This window comes from Pan troglodytes, chromosome 6, assembly GCF_028858775.2.
Source record: "Pan troglodytes isolate AG18354 chromosome 6, NHGRI_mPanTro3-v2.0_pri, whole genome shotgun sequence".
NCBI lineage: Eukaryota > Metazoa > Chordata > Mammalia > Primates > Hominidae > Pan > Pan troglodytes.
In genome coordinates, this window is record NC_072404.2 from 100,680,198 (window position 1) to 100,703,630 (window position 23,433).

General features: G+C 36.6%; 1 protein-coding gene across 5 annotated transcripts in view; it reads left to right on the forward strand.

Moving 5' to 3' along the window:
* Nucleotides 1-15,506: 15,506 nt before the first annotated feature.
* Nucleotides 15,507-23,433, forward strand: part of LOC104007321 (uncharacterized) — a 205,383-nt gene continuing 197,456 nt past the window's right edge. For 3 of the 5 annotated variants that reach the window (XR_010158896.1, XM_054655951.2, XM_054655953.2), the window contains exons 1-2: nt 15,991-16,109; nt 19,554-19,611. Coding sequence is in view for 4 of the 5 variants with exons in the window: in XM_054655951.2 (XP_054511926.1) it covers nt 16,057-16,109; nt 19,554-19,611 (111 nt within the window). In the remaining variant the exon portion in view is untranslated. Of the gene's footprint in view, nt 16,110-19,553; nt 19,612-23,433 lie in introns of all 5 variants that reach the window. The other 2 variants (XM_054655952.2, XM_063815437.1) reach the window with 1 other exon arrangement.

Consider the following 23,433-nt stretch of genomic DNA (forward strand, 5'->3'; position numbering starts at 1 on the left):
TTAAAAAATACATTTTACCAAAATCATGTTAGTTGCACAAACTTCCATTTATCTTAGATCATGCAGACCAGAGGTTCTTGACATTTTTGAATCACATAACCAAGTTCTTACTTCATTTAGAATTAGTAGGTATTTCGTGGCTGGCTTAGGAAGAAATGGAAAAATTCAGTGTTAATGTACCAAAGACAGGTTTTTCTATTTAAAGTATTATTTTGAAATATTTGTACCTTAAGATTATTCAGGACACAATGTATTTGAACTCCTGCAATTGAAATGTTACATTTAAATAAGAAGGAATTCTAGTTTATAGTAAGCAAATGATTGAGCCAGTAACTATAGCCAAGTTTTGAAAATTTGCTTCTTTAAATCCTTAGTAAAGAGCGATTTGAATACTGTGAAGGTAGATGTGTGTGTAACACTCTACTGTAGATACATGTACACAAGAGAATCTAAGTTTGAAGTCTTCATTTAAGTGTTTCTATTCAGCCTCTTGACCTTGGAGAGAGTCATGTGCCTTCCTAGTTACAAGATTGGGCTCTAGATCAGGGGTCCCCAAACACCAGGGCCACACAAGAGCAGGGGAGTGGGGGTGGGGGGCAAGGGAGAGAAAGTTCATCTGTTTTTTACAGCCACTCCCCATTGCTCACATTACTGTTTGAGCTCCACCTCCTATCAGATCAGCAGTGGCATTAGATTAGATTCTCACAGGAGGGCAAACCCTGTTGTAAATTGTGCATATGAGGGATCTAGGCTGCATACCCCTTATGAGAATCTAATGCCTGATGATCTGTCACTGTCTCCCATCACTCCCATATGGAACTGTCTAGTTGCAGGAAAACAAGCTCAGGGCTCCCACTAATTCTACATTATGGAGAGTTGTATAATTATTTCATTATATATTACAATGTAATAATAGTAGGCACAAAGTGCACAATAAATGGAATGTGCTTGAATTATCCCAAAACCATCTTCTCACTCCACCCCCGCCACCCCTCCTCTGCTCTCCAGTCCATGGAAAAATTGTCTTCCATAATACCAGTCCCTGATGCCAAAAATGTTGAGGACAACTGCTCCAGATGACCTCTCAGGCCTTTCCCTCATCTTCAGGCTGGTTATACCACCATAAAAGTGGAATAAAGTTCCTATGGTAAGAAGGGCTATAAGTTGCCTAGTCACTGCACACTTTATATGTTTGAATTGAAGGTCTAATGTAAATCTGATGTAAATATAGGGGTCTTCTTTTTCACTCATCTTGGCTTTGTGGTTAGGGATGGAGCGATGGCAAAGCGAGATACAGGCAGCCTTTTACAAATGAGCATCCCCACCCCGTGTTCTGGCCAGGCTGTAGGCAGTAGGTTTTCAGACAAGAGTGGCAAGGATTTGAAATTAGTAGCCAGGGAAATAGCAGTGTGATTTCAGATTCTCATGACTTAGGAAATTTCATGCTTAAAAGCGATATTTTTTCAGCTTTTAGACAATGTTTTCTTTCCTCTCAAAATTACTCCAGACTTTTCTGCAGAGATTACAACATGAAATTTCAATGGTTAAAATTCAACCACATTTTCTTTTTAGTTTTCTTGTGTCAGTTGTATTGTAAATTGGTTTAAATTAAAAATAAAAAAATTTCCAAAATGATAAATGGGATTTTTCCTCAGACCGAGTCAGCATGAGATTAATACTTTCACAATTTTGTACAATTTCAAATCAAATGTCATGTGATTCAATCCTAAATCTTTTCTTATATTATCTTCCCTAACCTATTTCTTTATTGTCAACATGAGACTACAGAGGATGTTAGAGAGAAGGACAGGTAGAAATCTACTTGATTGAGAGTCAAGAGGGGGGGTCTTTTTCTCTGTGGAGTTTCTTTTAATAGGTCAGGGATAAAAACCTTTAGGAAAAGCTGAAACTAAAAGTGAAACATAAGACGACCACTAGGTTCACAAACACAAACATGTATTTTGTTCCCGGGGTGGAGAGAAGGGTGTGTTTGTGTGTATTTACTTTTACTTTGAACCAGACTTAATTACAAATTTAAAATTAACTGACATTCTCTTTAAATATGCTTACTTCGGTGTACCTTACCAAAGGACAAAGACCCCACAGTTGAAGCCTATTTGCTCAACTTATCCCTGAATGGGAGAAGCATCTACTAAAGCAATCTAAGTTATAACCATTCTAGTTTTCCATGCCAGATTTGGATGCTTAAGCTTTAGAAACATAGCTACTGTTTTCCCATATTTTCTGTAAAGGACATGTGTCCTCTCTAGAAGGAAAGCTTACTTCAAATTTGAACATCTCCATTTGGAGAACTTTTGGACAGAAACACAACTTTCTAGAGTTTCAATTGACTGAAAAGAAAACTCTTATATGGAAAAAATACCATCTGAAGATGAAAGAAAATTCAGAAATTGGCTGTAAAACTGTGTCACATCTCACATTACCTAAGTGAACTAACACACAGAAGACAGTGGGAAATCTGGGAGCTGTGACTAAATTATTTATTTTTAAAAATGCTCTTACAAAATTTAATGCACCAGAGATAATATGTTTACTCTCTTTTGTTGTTTTTTGTTAATGATTTTTTCCCTATTTTTTTTTGTAGGAAATTTAGAAAATAATAAAGATACATAGAAAACAATAAATTTCACCCAGAGATAAATACCACTGACATTTTATTTCCTCAAGTCTTTTCTCTATGCACAAAGATATATTTAAGAAAATGGAATTGTACTACATATAAAATTAAATATCTTGGATTCCCTACTCCCTTAGCATTTTTTAATCATTTCTTCATGTCTTTAAATATTTTTTCCAAAATTCTATTTTTAATGACTGTATAATATTTCATTGCACAGTTGTAACATAACTTTGTTTTCCTTAATTTACCTTTTGGGGTTTTAACTTCTTGGTGATCTCAATATTCATGAATCATCTTTCTAGTGTCTTGTGATCTTAGATCCCCGACCTCTTTTTCCCTCATTGTGTGTCCTCCCCTCTGCAGTCCCCACTCCCATGGGCAGGCCTTGCTAGACCATGCTATTTGGTTCTCTCAATGTCATGTATTACATGTGATCAACATTGCCTGACTTTCTCTCTAATACTCTAACCTGACTGGGACCTCCAATTCTTCTACCACCCTTTCACTGTCCATTGCCGCTTCATGTCCTTACTCCCCTCCATACCCAGCTGAATTCCATCCTCAATAATCACTCTCAATTGCACACACCTTCAAGGAAAAAAATTTCCTTGCTGCTTTTCTACTTTTTTTAATGCTTGTTTGAAAAAAACCACAGGTTTTTAAAATTAAACTCTCTGCATTCTCTGTATCTGCACCTGGGTAACTTACTGGAGCTGGAGAAGAAAAGAACACAACCATGCTGATTGATCTCACTTTAAATTCATAAGCACAAACTCAAGTGAACCCGTCCTGATTCCACTAATCACCCTACACCTCTTTAGTCCATTTGTTCACCCGTTCACTGACTATTTGATATTCTCTTTTTTCTCCTCGAATCTCTGACATTTCCTCCTCCCATCTGTATTGTCTTAGCTGATGATATTGCATTCTACTTGACTGAGAAAACTGAAGCAATTAGAAGAGAACGTCCCCTGACCCTTATAATCACATGTCCACACTCATTCCATCTGCCTCTCATCTGCTACATTCCCACCTGCTATCATAGATAAGGTCTCCATTTTGCTAACTAAAGCCAGTCCCTCCAGCCATGACTAGTTCCTATCCGGGACACTGCCTTAGCAATTATCTTTTCTGACTCCTATATTATCACAATGTTTCTTCTCTACTGGATCATTCCCAGTAGCTTACAGACATGCTGTTATTCTCCCATCTTTCCCTACAAGCTATCACCTCATTTCTTTGGATTGCTTGCCTCAAAACTTGTTGAAAGGGATGTCTTTAGTTGCCATTTCTGATTCCTCTCCTTTATTATCTTCTGAATCCTCCCCAGTCAGGCTTTTGCTTCCCTCGACTCCTTCACTGAAACTGCTCTTGTCAAGATCACTAGTGACTTCCATGTTGCTAACTGCAGTGGCCAATTCTCACTTCTCATTTTACTTGACCCGTCTTCGTTTGGCACTGGGACAACACACTGTCTTGAATTTCCTCCTATCTTCCTAGCTGCTGCTTCTTTGTCTCATTTGCTGATTTCTCCTTTTCTACCTTCCCTCTGAATGTTGATCTCCAGTGCTCAGTTCTTGATTCTCTTTTCTTCTCTATCTTTACTTCCTTTTTTAGGCGATTTCATCTAATCTCATGGCTTTAAATACCACTTAAATGCCTAAGACTCCTAAATTTACCTCTTCATCCCACACCTCTCTCCTGACTCCAGGCTCACATACAGTTATCTACTAATGTCTTTATTTGGTTGTCTCAATTGAATATGTCAAAAACAGAACTCCCAATATGGCCCCCTCACTTGTTCTTCTGGCCGCCACTCCCATCTCAATTGATGGAAACTCCATCTTCCCAGGGCTCAGGTCACAACCTTGAGATCATTCTTGACTCATAGTTTTCTCATGCTCCATATCCAATTCATCAGAAAATCTCTTGCTCTACCTTCATCCTATATCCACAACATGACTATTTCTCAGTGCTACCTCTGCTGCCACCTTGGTCTGCACCACCGTCATCAGCTTCCTAACCTTTCTGTTTCTATCTTTGTTCTACCCACCATCTAGTCTCAGCACAGAAGCCAGAGTGACCCTTTTAAACCTAAATATGGACCCAGTCGGGGGGCTTGCTGGCTTTCGCCTGTAATCTCAACACTTTTGGAGGCTGAGGCAGGAGGATTGCTTGAAGCCAGGAGTTTGAGATCAGCCAGGGTAACATAGGGAGACCCTGTCTCTACAAACAAAATTAAAAATTAGCCAGACATGGTAGTGTGCACCTGTAGTCCCAGCAACTTAGGTGGCTGAGGTAGGAGGATCACTTGTGCCCAGGAATTCTAGACTGCAGTGAGCTAGAATTATACCGCTATACTCCAGCCTGGACAACAGAGTGAGACCCTGTCTCAAACAAACAAACAAAAAACCAAAAATACCCTACTTCTCTGCTCAGAATTTTGTAACAGCTCCCAGTTTATTCAGAGTAAAAGCCAAAGTCCTTACAATGGTCTGCTAGGCCCTAAGTGTTCGGATCCCAGTTACCTGTCTGATCCTTTTTCTCTTTGCCCAATTTGCCCTGCTCTAGCCACACTGGCCTCCTTGTTGTTCCTCAGACATGCCAGACAAACTCCCCTCTCAGGCCCTTTGCATTGGCTGTTACTTTAGCCTGAAAAGCTCTTCAGTCTTTATGCTAATACCACCTTCTCAATAAGCCTGCTCTGCCACTTTATGCTATATTGTGCCCCAACACCTCCTGCTCTCCTATTACAGTACCTTCCTTCTTCTTTTCCTCCCCATATTGTATGGAAACGGTTCTTGTATTGTATAAAAAGCTTCTAACAAGCTACATAATTTATTTATTTATTATGCTTGTGTCTATTATCAGCATTCCTATCTCAAACTTAAGCTTTCACAGTGTCAGGGTCTTCGTTTTTTGTTCACTGAGATATTCTAAACACTGAGAACAATGTCTGACACATAGTAAGTATTCAATAAATATTTGTTCAAAAACCTTCAATAAATAATAAGCCTATTTATATAGAAAAGGCAAACATTTAAAGGCACGTTAACCTTCTTACTTCAGTCTATATTTGTTTTGAAAAACCTGCCTTCTGAAGTGAACTGTAATTCCTAACTTTGGTTTGAGTCACCTCACATGAAGCTTCATGTTTCTATTCTTTAGAGAAAATAACTTTCAAAAATGTTTTGAGGATGAATAAAATGAGATAGAATAACCAAGCACGCCAAATAGCTAAGTGAAAAATTAGAACAACCATCTGGATATTTCAGTTACAAGAATTTCAGTGGTGAACTCCTGTTGAGCAGTGGAATATATAACTCCCAGCAGAAATACTTTAACTTGTGGATTGGAGGATAAAGAGTGGTGGGTTGGAATGGGTATACTGGGGTGGGGGTGGGGATTAGGAGTGAAAAGGAAGTGGAAAGTAAAATGGTAGGAAGATGGCTGTGATAGCAAAGGCATCAAATACCTAACTCGCATTAATGACCATGCCTATATGTTACAGGTTGGAAATGCCTATGTTTTTTAAACAGATAAATTGCACACATTTACTGTACAGCATAGAAAGGATGACATTTATCTTTTCCTTGGGTCTGAAATGTATTTCTATCACTTGGCTGGTTTGTTTTTAACTCACACTGAAAACCGAACTGTAAGGAGTTTGCCTAAACTTCTCCCCCACCCCATGTTATACAGCCTCAGCTCATGCTATTACTCCAAATACAATAATCTGTTGGGAAAAATCAGGGTGATTTTAAAGAGATCATTTTCAAGTATGAAAGCATTTGAAACCAGTCGGGAAGACAGGAGGGGCAATAGCTAAACAAATACCTGCATTAGTCAAGGAGCACTCAGAAACAGGGCTCGACCTGCCTGGGAGAGGATTTTGCTAAGGAAAGCCTGTTCTCACAGAAGAAGGAAGCAAAACGGCCTCATAGGAAACCAGTCATGTGTGTGTACACTGTCTGCAGCCATTTTCAGTCACTTTGGTTTGAATCACCTCACATGAAGCTTCATGTTTCTATTCTTCAGAGAAAATAACTTTAGAGAAAAAAACCTGATCAGTTTTAATCAGAGTTTCCTATTCGTATGTTTTTCCAGTTTACTTCTAGTGTTGAGAAAAATTATTATTTAATGGTGAGCATAGGGTAGGATGGGGCAGGAGTAGGGGATGGGGGAACTCTCACAAAGTAATCACTCTCCTTCCTTAATATTGCCATGTTTTACTTATTTAGGAGAAATAAAAAGAAAGTAAAAGAAGTCATTATAAGGCCCCAACAAGGATATTCAAGTCTCAGAAGGGCAGCAGGTAGCCAGGGGAGCAGAGTGCTGGTTTTTTAGGAGAACAGAGAAAACTGGCCAGTAGCAGAAGAGACAGGAATGCTAGGATGGGTGGATGTTGGAGATGCTGACATTTACAACAGAATAGTGATACAATGCTTTATTGAGAAGAGAGCACTTGAACCAAGACCTAAAGGGAGTGGGGCCATAAGTGATGGGTAGCAAAGACCCTGGAATGGGGACTTACATGGTGGGTTTGAAAAATTTCAAGGATGCTATGTGGCTGGAGTTGAGTGACCCTGCTTTATTTCTCCCTGTAACATTCAGCACCGTCTGACGTGTGATACATTTTCTTATTCATTTGTTCTTTTTCTATATCCCCAGCACTTAGAATGGTGCCTAGAACATAGTAGCTGCTGTAAGGGTGCAGTGTTTTGCAACCAAGATCTTCTTCAAAATGAAGACTCCTGTGAGTGCTGCCAAAAGACAGTTCTCACCTATCAGCCCTCATTGGAGATTGCCTATGGCCAAAATTACACAAGACCTGATCAAGCAAAGGTATTGTGAAGATGACTGAGCAGAGATATAAAAGCCTGGACACCATGCCCCAACTTGGGACAACTCTGAAGGGCCACAAGTTCCAACACTTCCCATGGAGTTGCCTGAACCCTTTATTGAGACCACATCAAAGCTCAACTTTTCCCTTTGTCCAGTTTTGCTTCCTTTCACTCCTTTTCACAGGTATTGATTTCAAGAGCCCTCCCTGTTTAATGTGCTCTGTCTCATAGCCTGCTGCTCAGAGAACTCTCAAATCTCTTCTTTCTCTGGTCCACTGAGAATAACAGCAAACCCCAAATCCTTCCCTCAGTTTCAAACACATTTCAATCAATATCTTTATGGGGTCTGAGAGGTTGAATTATTTTATTTGACTCTTTATCATTTCCTATGTCTACATTCTATGCCTGGTAGTTTTGCATTTTCTGCTACTAAAGATGGAATGTCCTTCTCAGCCTCTTAATTTTGGGCTGGACTATGTGTTTTGCTTTGGCTAATAGAATGTTAGCAGATGTGATGCAAAAAGCAGTTTGAAAAGTGCTTGCGTGGTTGGGCTTGCCATTTGGTGTGCCTCTGCCGTCACCATGAGAGGAATGTGCCCTGAATAACTCAATGGGACCAAAAAGGATGAAAGACATGTGAGGAAGACCCAGACCTGCAGACCTGCAATGTGAAGCAAAACCTGCCCAGCTGACTCAAACATCTGGAGAAACAAAATAATTTTTTTCAGTCACTGAATTTTGAAGTTGTTTGTAATACACCATTGTGGCAAAGGCTAATTGCTGCAAGATGTAATTCTTACCACAGTAAAGTCAAATGTTTACATCTTTATGCAAAGTAGTTTAGCTACTTGTCCCAATTGTCTCCATTCCAGAGTAGCATTTTAGCTTTAACTTTGCATAATGAAAATGCATGTCAGAATTATTTCTCATAATGAAAAGAGAAGTCTTCTTATAAAGGTGAATTTTTTCTCTATCTATGGAGATAGAAAAACTATAACTACTTTTAAAGGGCAACTTTCTTATTTCTGAAAAAATATGTGAAAGCTTAGCTGTGCATTGTGCTTCAGACGAAAATCCAGATTTACCAAAAAGACAAATTAGTGAGTGATTGGTTTTCTTTCTGATCTTTCTGATGCAGTATTTATCCATAAATATGCCCTTTATTTATAAAAATATTTTTTGGAATAATGATTCTCTTAGTGTGTCTGTCTCCTGCCACTGGATTCTATGTCTCCTAAGAATGGACAGGAACAGCATCCTGTTCATCTTATGCCTCCAGTAGCAATTCCAGGGCCTGGCTCATTGTAATTGGTCAACAGTTGCTTGTTGAGTTTCTTTATAATTAAATGCAGATCCCGTAGTAATTCACATGAGTAGGAAAACGATGAGGACTGGGATGACCTTAGAGGAGGTTCAGAGAATAAGTGTTGTTGGTAGTGACCCAGAAAGATTGGATAGAATTTGAGTTGACAGAGAAGAGAGGGAAAGTAATTTAAGCAGGGAGTAAAATGAGCAAAATGCAATGACTGGAAAGCACAAAGCTCATTTCAAATGTGATTTACTTTACAAATATTTTTACATATACAGTCATCCCTCAGTATCCATGGAGGATTGGTTACAGGACCCCCTGCAGATACCCAAATCTATGGATGCTCAAGCCTCTGAAGTGAAGTGGGTAGTATTTACATACAATCTATGCACATCCTCCTGTACACCTTTAATCATTTCTATGTTATTTATAATACCTAATACCTTGTAAATGCAATATAAATAGTTGTTATGCTATATTTCTTAGAAATAAGGACAAGAAACAATCTATACATATTCAGGTAAGACACAACCATTTGTTTTCCTTCTCAAGTATATTCAATCTATGGTCGACTGAATCCACAGATGCAGAACTCATGGATAAGGAGGGCTGACTGTAATATCAAAGAAATGTCTGTTATAAAAAATGAAGATAATCTATGCTGAACAAACCAATACCGATAATATTTTTCCAAGACATCGATGAAAGTACAAGTACAATGGAGCTTTGGAAAAACAAAACATACAAACAAAAAGGCCCAAATATTTTATTTTCATTAATATGTTGAAAACTGGTAAGCAGACATATTCCAACTCCAATTCCATTTCTACCTTAATCCCATTGCCCCCAATTTCCCTAAACATTTCTCTGAAATTTCTTTTGAACTGCATTGCATTCTGTATGCCATTGTTCTTCATTTCTCAGACTTTACTTGAAGCACATTTGAATCAAATGAGCTCAACGTATTTCCATTTACCATTTGTCTTCAGGCCCTAATACATTGATTTGCATGTAGCAAGTACTCAAAGTAGTTGCTGTTATTATTATTTTTATTTATAGTTGTATTATTAGCAATAGCTACATTAGTAATAGCTAATCAGACTGACTCATTATCTCAATTGCTCTTTAAAGTTGGTACCAAATTTAAGTGTCCTTTTCAGTTGAGGAAGCTGAGGCTTAGAGAGATTAAATGATTAAGAGATTAAGAACCAAGTCACACTAGTGGCAGCACCATGACTCAAGTTCAGATCTGCCTAACAACAATGCCAGGCTCTTTTTAACTAAACTGACACACATGTTTAAAAATATATTCTGATAAAGGGGTGATTAAAAAATAAAAAATAGAAAGATCATATAGAAATGACTATATTTCAGCCGTACTTCCTATTCCAGTCCATGGTCAAATAAATCATTGCAATGCAAAGTGATACATTACACATTATATAAATGTGTGTGTGTGAATGTGTATATAAAGGATAATTTGCCTTTCTCACTTCTTGATGATAAAACTTAAAGAATAATTGTTTCTGTGACACACAAACTGTGCACATATTTTTTTTCAGTTTGCACAACCTGGAATGCTCATTTACCTCTCTTCAGCTTGGGAGTTTCAACGTGCTCATAGCCAGCAAAAGTGAGCTTACTGCTGCTGCCTTAAAGTCAGTGCTTAAACAATCTCATAAAAAATTGAAATTTCCACCTTTATTCAAGCTTGTCAGGAAATCTCCCCATAGCCCTCTGTATCTGAAAATACATTATAACTTCTTTAAAGCACCGTGGGAAAGAGTTTTACATTTTTTCAGTTGCACATAAAAATCACCTTATGAGCTGCCAAATGGAACTGGTAAAACTCAGTGAATGGGGATGCCTGCTTCAAAATTTCCTTTCTGAAATGGAGCTGCCATATTCCTTGCTTAAATAGTTAGCCTGCTTGTTTTACCTCTTCATTTAACTCCTAAATAGAAATTAGGAATTCTTCAAGACATGCTCATTAATTAAAGTAAGATATACCCACTGCTTACTAGTAGAACTGACACAATGAATATATCCCAAATGTTGCTCTCACACGGGAAGGGTTGAGAGTTGATATGTAATGGTATTGGAGCAAAGTTTTTATATAGTATTAAAATTAACTTGGTAGTAATCCAAACTAGAATATTTTAAACTAAGATGTTAATTCTAATCTTCAGGGCAACCACTAAGAAAATTTAACTCTAAAAAATGATGTAAAATAAACAACAAGGGGATTAAAATGATACACTAGAAAATATTCAGCACAAGGAAAGGCAGTAATGGAGGCGTCGAGGAATAAAAAAGACATGACATATAGAAAACAAATAAAATATGGCAGCTGTAAATCCTACTTTATCAGTAGTAGTATTAAATATAAATGGATTAAACACTCCAATTAAAAGCCAGCGGACTGGCAGGATAGATATTTAAAAACGATTCAACTACTTACTATCTACAAAAGACACATTTTATATTCAAGGATACAAATAGGTTGAAATTAAAAGGATGGGAAAAATGTCATGCAAGTAATAACTAAAAGAGAGCTGGATTTGCCATATTAATATCAGAAAAAAATAGACTTTAAGCCAAAAATTGTTACTATAGACAGATCATTTGATAATGATAAAAGGATCAGTCTATCAAGATGACATAGAAATTATACACATATAAGCACCTGACAATAGAACCCCAACATGTGAAACAAAAACCGACAGAATTAAAGAGAGAAATAGGCAATTTGACAGTATTCAATATCCTACTTTCAATAAAAGAATAGGCAGAAGATAGACATGGAAATAGAAAACTTGACCAATACTATAAGTCAACTAGACCTAACAGACATTTGTTGAATAATCAACAGCAACAAAATGTACATTCTTCTCAAATTTACCTGGAACTCTCTCCAGGATAGACCAATATGTTAGCCATAAAACAAGTCCTGAGACTTTTAAGAAGACTGAAATCATGTAGAGCATATTCTCTGACCACAAGGAAACTAATTTAAGATAACAGAAAGAAATTTGGAAATTCACAAATATGGGGAAATTTTAAAAAATATACTACTGAATAACCAATGCATCAAACATGAAATCACAAAGGAAGTTAGAAAGTCATTCTCAGCAAATTAACACAGGAACTGGAAACCAAACACCGCATGTTCTCACTCATAAGTGGGAGTTGAACAATGAGAACACGTGGACACAGGGAGGGGAACATCACATACTGGGGCCTGTCAGGGGGTGGGGGGCCTAGGGAAGGGATAGCATTAGGAGAAATAGCTAATGTAGATGACAGGTTGATGGGTGCAGCAAACCACCATGACCATCTGTATACCTATGTAACAAACCTGCACATTCTGCACATATATCCCAGAACTTAAAATATAATTTTAAAAAAAGGAGAAGAAAATTCAAAAAAAAGGAAGTACTTTCAGAAAGTGCACATTTTATAAAAACAATTATGGGATACAACAAAGATACTCCTTAAAAGAAAATTTATAGCTCTAAAACCTGTATTTAAAGAGAAAAAAGGTCTCAAATCAATAACTTACTTTCCACCTTAAGAAACTAGAAAAAGAAGAGTAAACTAAACCCAAAACAAAAAGGAAGAATTAAAAATAGATAATTCTCCAAAGGTTAAGAAAATCAGTAATTTTTCTATAAACACAGTGAAAATTTTCATTTGAAAAGCTTATTATAATTTATAAGTACAGAGATCAATTTGAATTTGATTTTATGATTAAAGAAAATACTAGTTCACTGTGTGAAGATTTGAAATTGCCAAAAAGCATTTTAAATATCACAAGCTGGAGTTATCCATCTTTAATATTTTGGCACACTCTCTTCCAATCTTTATTCTAGGCCCATGTACATAAAACTTATGCCAGAGAACAGGAAATATATACATATTTCTATATATTTTGTCACTCAATATTTGATTATAAATTTTCCTGTGTTATTAACACTTCTTTGAAATATTATCAATGACTGTATAATAATGCTGCCTGCAAATGAAGCTTAATTTATTGAACCATTTCCCTGATTTTGGACATTTAGAGTGTTTCTGTGTTTTTTCTTTTTTTTTCTTTTTTTTCCCGAGACGGAGTCTGCTGTGTCGCCCAGGCTGGAGTGCAGTGGTGCGATCTCGGCTCACTGCAGGCTCTGCCTCCCGGGTTCATGCCATTCTCCTGCTTCAGCCTCCCGAATAGCTGGGACTACAGGCGCCCACCACCACGCCGGGCTAATTTTTTGTATTTTTAGTAGAGACGGGGTTTCACCGTGTTAGCCAGGATGGTCTCGATCTCCTGACCTCGTGATCCACCCACCTCGGCCTCCCAAAGTGCTGGGATTACAGGCATGAGCCACCCCTCCCGGCCTCTGTGTTTTTTCTTAGAATAAAAGTTCTAGATGTGGGATTACTAGGTCAATGATTAAACTGCTTTAAAAAACTTTCTCCTGTTGTGATTTGCTTTTCAGAAAGGTTGTACCAATTTGCATTAACACCAGCAGTGTATTGGAATGCCTGTAGAGATCCAAATTGAGTCATACAATATGGCAAGTACTAACATATTACGGAATCAAAAATTAAAATATTTTAATGTCAAGACCATTCCAGAAAATTTAGGACATGATTTTAAAAATCAATAAAGAAATTACTATTTTCCTTTTCATACATCACCAAAATATTACTAGAGTGAGTTTAAACTTTTTGCTGCATCTATTCATAAAATCTGGAGTTGAAATGGAATTTAGAATCCCTGTGTCTAACTTCTTATTTTATAGACTATTTAACTAAAGCCCAGAAGGATAAAGTGAGTAGCCCAAGTCACACAGCTGTGCCCATGACTTACAGTCTGGTGCACTTTGTTTTTTAAACAACTTAATATTTAAAAATACAAGTAACATGTGAATATACCTCTGTAAAAATTCAAATATTACAGATATATAAATATAAACATATAAATGTACCGATAATATATAATGTGTATAATATACAAATAATACATAAATATATTTAATATATAAACATAATATGTAGAAAATGTTATATGTAATATATATCACATATAAATATACAGATGACCTAGTATATATTTATAATACATTATATATAAAAATATAAAATGTATTATGTATAGATAACTGTATTCATGTATATATATTCACACACACGCACACATGTTCCCTCCATCCCTCATCCTCAATTCCATTCTAATTCTCAGAGCCCTCCAATGGTGGAGATCTTTCCAGACATTTTCTAAATTCTTAATCTATAAATTTAAATTCGTATTATAGTTTATCTTCAACTTATTTTTTTCTTTTCTTTTTTTCACTTAACAATATGTCATGTACTGAAGCCTTTAAGAAGCTGGAGGGTGGGAGGAGGGAGAGAATCAGGAAAAATAACTAATGGGTACTAGGCTTAATACCTGGGTGATAGAATCATCTGTACAACAAACCCAACCCCCATGACACAAGTTTACCTATGTACTTGTACCCCTGCACTTGTATCCGCGAACTTAAAAGTTAAAATAAAACTTAAATATTTTTAAAAAATGTGGAGGTCTTGTAACATAATATGGTCATATAATAACTTATTTAACCATTCTTTTTCGAAGAATATTTGATTTGTTTTAATCTCTTGCTTTCACAAATGATGCTGCAATGAACATTTTGAATGTACATTTTTATGCACATGTGCAAGTGTTTCTGTGGGATACTCAGGTGTCAAATTGCTGGGTCAGTGATAATGCATATACTGCCAAACTGTCCTACAAACAGGCCATCCTCTAACCGTTAGTGTGATAGGCAGAATAAAGCCTCCTCCCAGACATATCCATGTCCTAATCCTGAGAGCCTGTGAATATGTTACCTTGCATAGCCACAGAGAATTTGCAGATGGGATTAAAGTTAAGGACCTTCAGATGGGGGAATTATCCTGGAGTATCTAGTTGGGCCCAATCTAATCACATGAATCATTAAAAGCAAAGAATCTGTCTCAGCTGTGGTCAGAAAGGGGGCGGTGACTACAGGAGAATGATCAGAGGGTTGCAACATCGCTGGCTTTAAAGATGCATGATGGAGGCCAGGAATGCTGGCGTCCTCTGGAAGGCAAGAAAACGGGAAAGGCAAGTAAATGGAAAAGGCAAGGAAGTGGAAAAGGCAAGGAAATAGATTCCCTCTAGAGCCTCCAGAAAGGGATACAGCCCAGTCTGACACCTTGATCTAAGCCCAGTGAGATTCTGTGGGACGTCTGATCTGCTAAACTATAGGATAGTAAATTTGTGTTGTTTTAAGCCACTAAATCTGCGTCAGTTTGGTACTGCAGTAATAGAAAATGAATAAAATTGATGTTAGAGAATACTCATTTAAAAATCTTAGCATTAGATGTTATCAGTCTGTTTAACTTTTTCAAATCTCATAGTCAAAATTGGTGAGCCACTGTTGCTTTCATTTGAATTTCCCCGATTACTGATGAAACTCAGCTTTTTTTCATAAGTTTTTGACCTTTCGAATTTCTTTTGTAACTTGGCAGAGAAGTATCTGGGCTTATTCTTCTGTTGGATTGTTTGACATTTTTGATTAACTTGTAGTCTCTTTTAAATGTTTGCATTCTTATAGTAGAATTTTGTAGCCTTTGCTTGTTAGATGTGTGCCAAATATTTTTCCCCAGTTTGTCACTTGTTTTATTTTCTCCACACTCATTCTACTTTACCAAGTTGCTTGGTCTGCCTCTTCATTTCCTAGCTCATCCCCTAGTGTGGTTTGTGGGTAAGCACTGACTGCATGTCACATGCACAAGAATGTTGTTGAAATGGGAGCCATCTATGCTGGTGGACTCTGCCAAGGTTGAATAGATCAAAATGCCACCTAACTCTAGGGAGGAGAGGTGGAGAGTTTTTTAGTTTTTGGGTTTTAAATATAGGAATGGTACAACATGGTAAGTAAGGTTGCTTTCTTTAAAGAAAATAATCCACAGATCCCGTAAAATCAATGAACTGAAGTTAACAGATTGATTCAGAATGTTGAGTTTTTTTCCTCAGAGTTGACATAACCTGCTGTACTGAACAAAGTGGTGTTTTGTCAAGCACTTGGCCAGCATGTGTGTTAGGGCTAGCTCCATTTGGTTCTTATCCTATTCTGTTCTCACTAAACCAAAATTTTTTTTCAAAAATGTCTAGGGTCTTAGGAGAGTTGGACACATTCAAAACACAATATGTGATTAAGAAGATTAAAGATTAATACTTACTGATGGATTACTATGTACCAAACTTCCAACCGAATCCTGACAACAATTCCTTAAGGTGAGTATTTGTTGTCCCATTATAAAAATGAGAAAACAGGCTCAGAGAGTGAGCAGCTTACCCAAGATACCATTAAATGATAGAACCTGAATTTGAACCTCAGAAACCAATGCTCTTAATAAGCACTATAACAGCTGAAAACTAATTTTAGCCATCCTACAATAAAAATTCTCCAGTAAACTGAATTAGTAAAGCATTCTGAATTATACCATTTTTAGATGCTTTTCAGAATATTTATAGTAACTAGGAACTAGGCTACAAAGTGTCCAATGGAAGAGTTGTTTTTTTTTAAAAAAAAAAACTTGATTGAATAGATAACAGTGCTTTACAATTAGTCATCAGTTTATCAGATGATTACCTGCTGATGGATACTTCTGAAATAGTGCATGGTACTTGAAAAGTAGCTTTCCCCATTTCTCTGCAATCTTATTTATCCTATAATTTGCAAAATAAATCTTTTATTTAGAGATAACACAGAAACTTTATTATAGCTCCTATATGATTTATCTCAAATTCTAGATTTGTGGAATCCAAATTAAGGAGTTTAACTGTTAGGTCTTGCATTTCTGGTTTCTCTTCGACATGCCTATACGAGGAAAAGAAGGCAGTCAGCTTCCAATGTGGCAGAGAGTGTACTAACTGCTTTCTGGAGAGAAAAATATATTCTGGGGACATTTATAGCCTGTTCAGCAGCTGTCAGAAGGTCCTAGGGCTACAGCAGAGCCATGAGGCTGGCCCTGCCCTGGAGTCCTCCGGCCCCTGGGGCTGGGGAGTGATCCAGAACAAGCCCACGCAGAGCCATGGCAGCATTCAGCCAAGGCTGGCATTCCCCCGCTTATCTCACAGAATCAGGGTCTCTGCTCACAGAAAAAGCCCAATCAACCTCTTCAATAAAATTCCTTTCCCAGTATCTTTCCAGAAGAAATTAACCACTTTATTGTCCAGAAATACACAGGCTGCATTTTGATCAAATAATGGAAAAGGGGTGTGTGTGTGTGTGTGTGTGTGTGTGTGTGTGTATATGAGAAGGAGAGATTTGGTAGGAGTTTGGTTTTTTGAAAAATCCCATTTCCCACAGTCCCCATATTTGCTTATTTATTTATTTATTCATTTATTTTTGAGACAGAGTCTGGCTCTGTTGTCCAGGCTGAGTGCAGTGGCCTGATCTCGGCTCACTGCAACCTCCGCCTCCCAGGTTCAAGCAATTTTCGTTCCTCAGCCTTCAGAGTAGCTGGGATTACAGGTGTGCGCCACCACACCAGCTAATTTTTGTATTTTTAGTAGAGATGGGGTTTCACTGTGTTAGCCAGGCTCGTCTCAAACTGACCTCAGGCAATCCACCCACCTGGACCTCCCAAAGTGCTGGGATTACAGGCGTGAGCCACTGTGCCTGGCCCATATTTGCCTATGTAAATTACAGTATCAATAGTAGTGGACATACATTGTTTCCTAGAATCCATTCTGCCTTTGGGGAACCACCACTCCCTACTCTGTGCCCCCACTGCTTCTCAGGATCGAAGCAGGAGCTTTGCTGGCCAGTGAGAATGAGCCCTGGCCCTGGCCCCACTTACCGCCTCAGGGAAGGGTTTGGCGACCAAACTGGCAGGATTCTCCCTGAGGTTCCTGCTAGAGTTAGTAGGAAATTCTATGTCTTGCTTTTGCAGATCATTTTGTTAGAAAGATCTGAAGTCAGCTTATGAATGGCTGAAGTTTTTTAGTTACATGAGGGAGGTGGCTATCTGGAATGAAAAGAATGAGGGCAAAACACAGAGAGAAGCAGAGTTGGTGCAGAGACAACTCTGAAGACATAACCTGAACCCCCAGATCCAGCTGTCCCTAGGGCCAGCTCCATCCATGGTTTCCCAGTGACATGAGCCAAATCATCCCTTTTGGCCTAAGCTAGATTCTGCTCAATTCTGTTGTTTTCAGTTAAGGTCTCTGAGTAAGACATTTTTCCATGTATATTCAAACACCTATACTTTCTTTCCCCTTTTACAAAATAGGGTCATCCTATACATATTGCTTTACAACTTGCTTTTCAACTTAATGTGTCACTGGCACTTTTCCAGATAGTACATTTAGAGCAACCTTGTTTTTGTTGTTTGTTTTAAACAGTAGAACATGCCATATGAACACATCGTTCCTCTGTTTATTTCTCCTCATCAATGAGTGGACATTTTGTTGACTTCCTAGTTTTTTTATATTACAACTCAGTCTGCAATATACATCTTTAAAAATTATCTTTAGGCATTTGAGCAAGTACTCTTGTAAGATAAATTCATGGCAATGGCATTTCTGAGTCAACAATTTTATAAGATTTTTCATAGAAATTTTATAGAAATTGCCAAATTGCCCTCCAGGAAAGTTATGTCAATACTAGGCATATATTTTTAAAAACTTCCTTTCCTATATGCTAACCAAGGTGTGAGATATTATTACTCTTTTTTATCTTTGGTAATCTGAGAGGTAAATATATCTCTTATTGTTTTTAGATGTGATTCTTTAAATTTTAGTTAGACTCTTTTCTTCTGTTTAATGGTTATATATATTTCTTTATCTGGGACATGCTTGTACAAATCCCTTGCCCATTTTCTCCTGGGATGTTCATATTTTTCCCGGTGATTCATAATAACTTGTTATGTACCAGTACACTGCCTGTCATATAGAGTGTCATTTTTTCCCAATTTGCTTCATTTTTAAAATTTCTTATTTATGATGTCTTCTACCAGGCTGAAATTTTAATTTTCACGTAGTATATAAATATTTTCTTCTTTTGTTCATTTAAAAAACTCCGTAAGGTTATGAATCTACTTCCAACATTTACTCTCAAGTATTTTAATAGCCTCCAATAAAGAATTTAAGTTTGTCGGCTAGAAGATTGTGTGCTAATACATTTCGGCTACTAGATGTAATTGGTAAAAATTTTGTGAGGAAATCGTTGTATGTCTCTTTTTAAGTTGTTCTATTTCCATCTATGACATAATTTTGACTCTGAACAAGTGTTTGTAGCACATTTTTCTATTAAGTAATGATTGGCAGTTGAGACGGGGGATGGTCAAGGTTTCTAGCTCATCTCTACACCATCTTGGTGAATGATCTTGGGTGAACCAAGTAAGCTTTCTAGTTTCGTCTTCTCCATTTTGAAAGGAGTGGGTTGGATGACATAAACTCAGAACTGTTCTAGCACCAAACTTTCAAGAGCCTATGAATTCTTTGCTCGTATTTTTTAAAATGTAAATCTTATTCTAAGTGATACACCATTTTCTAATACACAGTAAATAGTACTTCACAGTTTCTTTTTAGAGTGTGTTTTTGTGGAGAAAGAATGAAGGAAGAGGATTACATTTATTAAGTGCCCACCAGGTTCCAGGTACTATACATATATTGGTTTATTTAGTCTCCACAACAAACTTTTGAGATGGAAAATGTAACTCTGTTTTGTAGATGTGGAAACTGCAGTTCACTGAGGTTGACATTTCCGGGTTCATACAACAAGGATGGGGTAAGCTGTGATATCATCTGATCTTCATGATTTTTTTATATAGGTATTATAGATATTATCTTCTTTAGCTATTTTTGTTGATAAACTAAACTTATTATTGTGGTCTTTAATTTTTTTGAATAGGTAAATTATTTCAATGAATATATTTGGGCACATGTGAAATTGTATATAGAGAGAGTATATATACAAATTGTATATATATACATAATTGTATATATACACATAATTGTATATATAAATGGTATATATATACATAATTGTATATAAATATATATATAATTGTATATATAAAATATATATAATTTGTGTATATACATTTATTATATTTATTATATTTTATTATGTATATATTATGTATATATTATATACATAATGTATATAATATATATACATGTATATATTTATTATATATACATAAATGTATATATACAAATTATATATATACATAAATGTATATATACAAATTATATATATAATTGTATATATAAATGTATATATGTACAAATTATATATAATTGCATATATACGCACACTTTTTTTATGCCAACATTGTTTTTTAAAATGAATTTCTTCCATTCTTACCTTGTCAGTCCCCAAACCCAAGTATCTCCCACTGTCTGCTTTTGTTTTCTGATCATTACTAAAGTAATTCCCCAAACAGCTTCACTGATTGCCCCACAAATTCACACTAGGTCCTTGGTGCTGCTCAGGAATGCGTTTTATTATTCACCATTGACTTCCTATTGAATTTCCCAAAGCAGAATTTCCCCGACCTTAGTTTCTTTCTCTATATTTGAACCTAGCACTTGCTTCCTTAATCTCAATAGGTGGCACTAACAAAGCTGACTTGGAATCCTCTGATGGCTATTCCTTCCATTTGTCTCTTGTTCAAAATGTTACTTTTTCCTTCACATTGTTTTCCACCTGAGTTTCTGAGGAAATATGTATTCCCCTTTGAGCAGTGCTAACCCCAATTAATCTTACTACATACAAAAAAAAACAAAAAACAAAAAACCTAAGACAGACACTTTCAATTGCTCACAAAATACCAATGCCGTCCTTTTCCCTCAAATTAACACAACCCTGATTTTTAGCTGAGTTCATCAATGTCTAGTTAAAAGTTCTATACCTATGTAACAAAACTGCGCGTTCTGCACAGGTACCCCAGAACTTAAAAAATATATGTATAAATACAAAATTCTTTACGAAAATACAAAAGCTTCTCTGCAAGCTAGGTAGGGCTACATGACTGAGTTCTGACCAATGAAACATAAGAAGTACAATTTGGCAATTTCTGGAATATTTCTTTTAAAAAGAGGTTGTGTACCCCCTGTCGTCTACCCATCCTGCTGCCTGGAATGCTGGGATTACACACATGTAACCACGTGGCTAATCACAGTTCTTAGAATGTGTTTTGGTTATTTATTGCCATGTGGTTCAAAGCAATGATTTTATTATTTCTTATGATTCTGTGGGTTGACTGGACTCAGCTGGGTAGTTCTTCTTCTCTGTGTGATGTCATTTGGGGCTGTATTCTTCTGGGGCTAGACAGGAACATCCAAGGTGGGCCAAACACATAACTGACAGCTGGAGCTGACTTGCAGTCGGGGCTGTCAACCGGAGTGCCTCAGCTTTTCTCCACATGGCTCCTCACATGGTGAGACAGTTCCAAAGGGCAAGAAGTAATGCTGTTAATTATTTTAAGGCCTGACCTTGGAAGCCTTATAATATCATTTTCCCTATATTCTAATGGTCAAAACAGTCCCCATAATTAAGAAGTTGGGGGAGCTTATGCGTATAGTACAGAGAGGAATTGTCAGGGCCAACTTTGGAGACAAGCTACCACAGACCATGATGATAAGAGTCATACCCAAGGAACAACAGGGCTTAGAACTCAAAGGATTCCATAGTTGCCATTTAGTGCCCTGAACTTTTCTTATGAGAGAGCCAAATAAGTTTCTATTTTAGCAACTTCTATTTTTGGTTGTCTCTCACATAAAGGTGAACCCAATCCTAATGAATACATCAACTAAACAGCAAGTTACCCAACTACACTCCTTGACTTTGCAACCCTATCCAGTCGCTACCGACTTTACTTCTTCTCTCTCACCATTTATCCCTTTATTTCAGGGTTATTTTTCATGAGAATTCCTCAAGCAAAGGTAATGACTGAAAGAGAGAGGGAGGGAGAACAGGGAAGGTGGGCTATCTGGAGAGATGGCACGGGGTCACTGTAAAAGACTTATCTTTGTGTTATTAAGGCATAAGTGATCCAATTTAGGGACAATCAAGTCATTTATCTATTAGTCAACAAGATAAAAAATAAAAATGCTTAATATCTGTTTAAATGAGAAGATCGGGACTTAGGTCAGTTATATAAATACAGTCATTGGAACTCTCCCACACTACTAGTGGGAATGGAAAACGGCACAACTGCTTTGGAAAACAATTTGGCAATTTCTTAAGAAGTTAAAAATACACTCACCTATGACCCAAGAGGAAAGAAAGTGCATGTTTATGCAAAGATTTTTACATAAATGTTGCCAGCAGCTTTATTCATAATAATCAAAAACTGGAACATCCCAAATAGCCATCAACAGGTAAATGGATAAACAAACTCTGGCACATCTATATGATGAAATAAGAAGGAATAAATAGGAATATCTAGAATACTAGGAATAAGTAGAATTAACTGTAATAAAGAATAAAGGATGATAACACACAACGTGGGTGATTCTCAAAATTATGCCTAGTGAAAGAAGCCAGGCAAAAGAGAGTATAGTATATTGCATGACTCTATTTACATAAAATTCTATATTAGCAGGATTCATAGTGATAGAAAGGCAATCAGTGGTTGTCTGGGAAAGGAGGGATTCATGGGGAGGAAAGGATTATGAAGAGGCATTAAGAAACTTTGGAAGGTGATGGATGTGTTCACTATTCTGATTGCAGTGATGGCTTCATGGATGTTTACATAAGGCAAAACTTATTAAATTGTACATTTAAATATATGCAGCTTATTTAGGGTCCATTAAACCCACAATAAAGTTGTAAAATTAAAAATGGATATATTCAGACAGAATTTCTTTAGATTTAACTGAATAGATAAATGTACTAATCATGAAGACAACTAAGAGTCAACTTCTTTTAAAACAAAGACTTTATCAAGTTTCCAGGAGTTTTTTTTTAGTTTTTAATGGACAACTCATTACTTATGTCTAAAGAAAGCACTTCTTACTTAATTGTAGCATGTACATACATTTTCCTATATCATATGTCTCTTGCATTAAAATTTTTGATTAACCTCATAATGACTTCACTGACATTATCTAAAGTGGTGAGAAATTAATCTCTAAGGCATACAGAGGAATGTTGGATGTGTGGAATTCTTCTTAATCCAAAAAATGAAAAGCACTTAAGATTCTCTGCCCAAGATGTGCTCTTAGAATAATTTTACTCTGATATTGGTTGCAAAAAAAGCATTTTTATTTTTTAAAAAAATAATGCTTCTCAGCTTTGACTGACAGATATTTTAAACATGACCTCTCCCATTCTGTTTTGAACGATGATTTGTAAGTAAATATCTCATACTCTTTAAGTTCAAATGATAGCTGCCTCTGAGGCAGTCATGCATGAGGACACGTGTGGTGTGTATTCTGCTGGCACTACCCTTTCTCCACACATTTTCAAAATTTCTCTTTGGTAGAATCATCACAGAGCCAGAAGGAAAATGGGTCTCTTCATTATAGTTACAAATCCCCAAAATGTTATTATCAAGTTTGATGGTCTACTTTATCTACCAGACCTCATTTCACATCATTT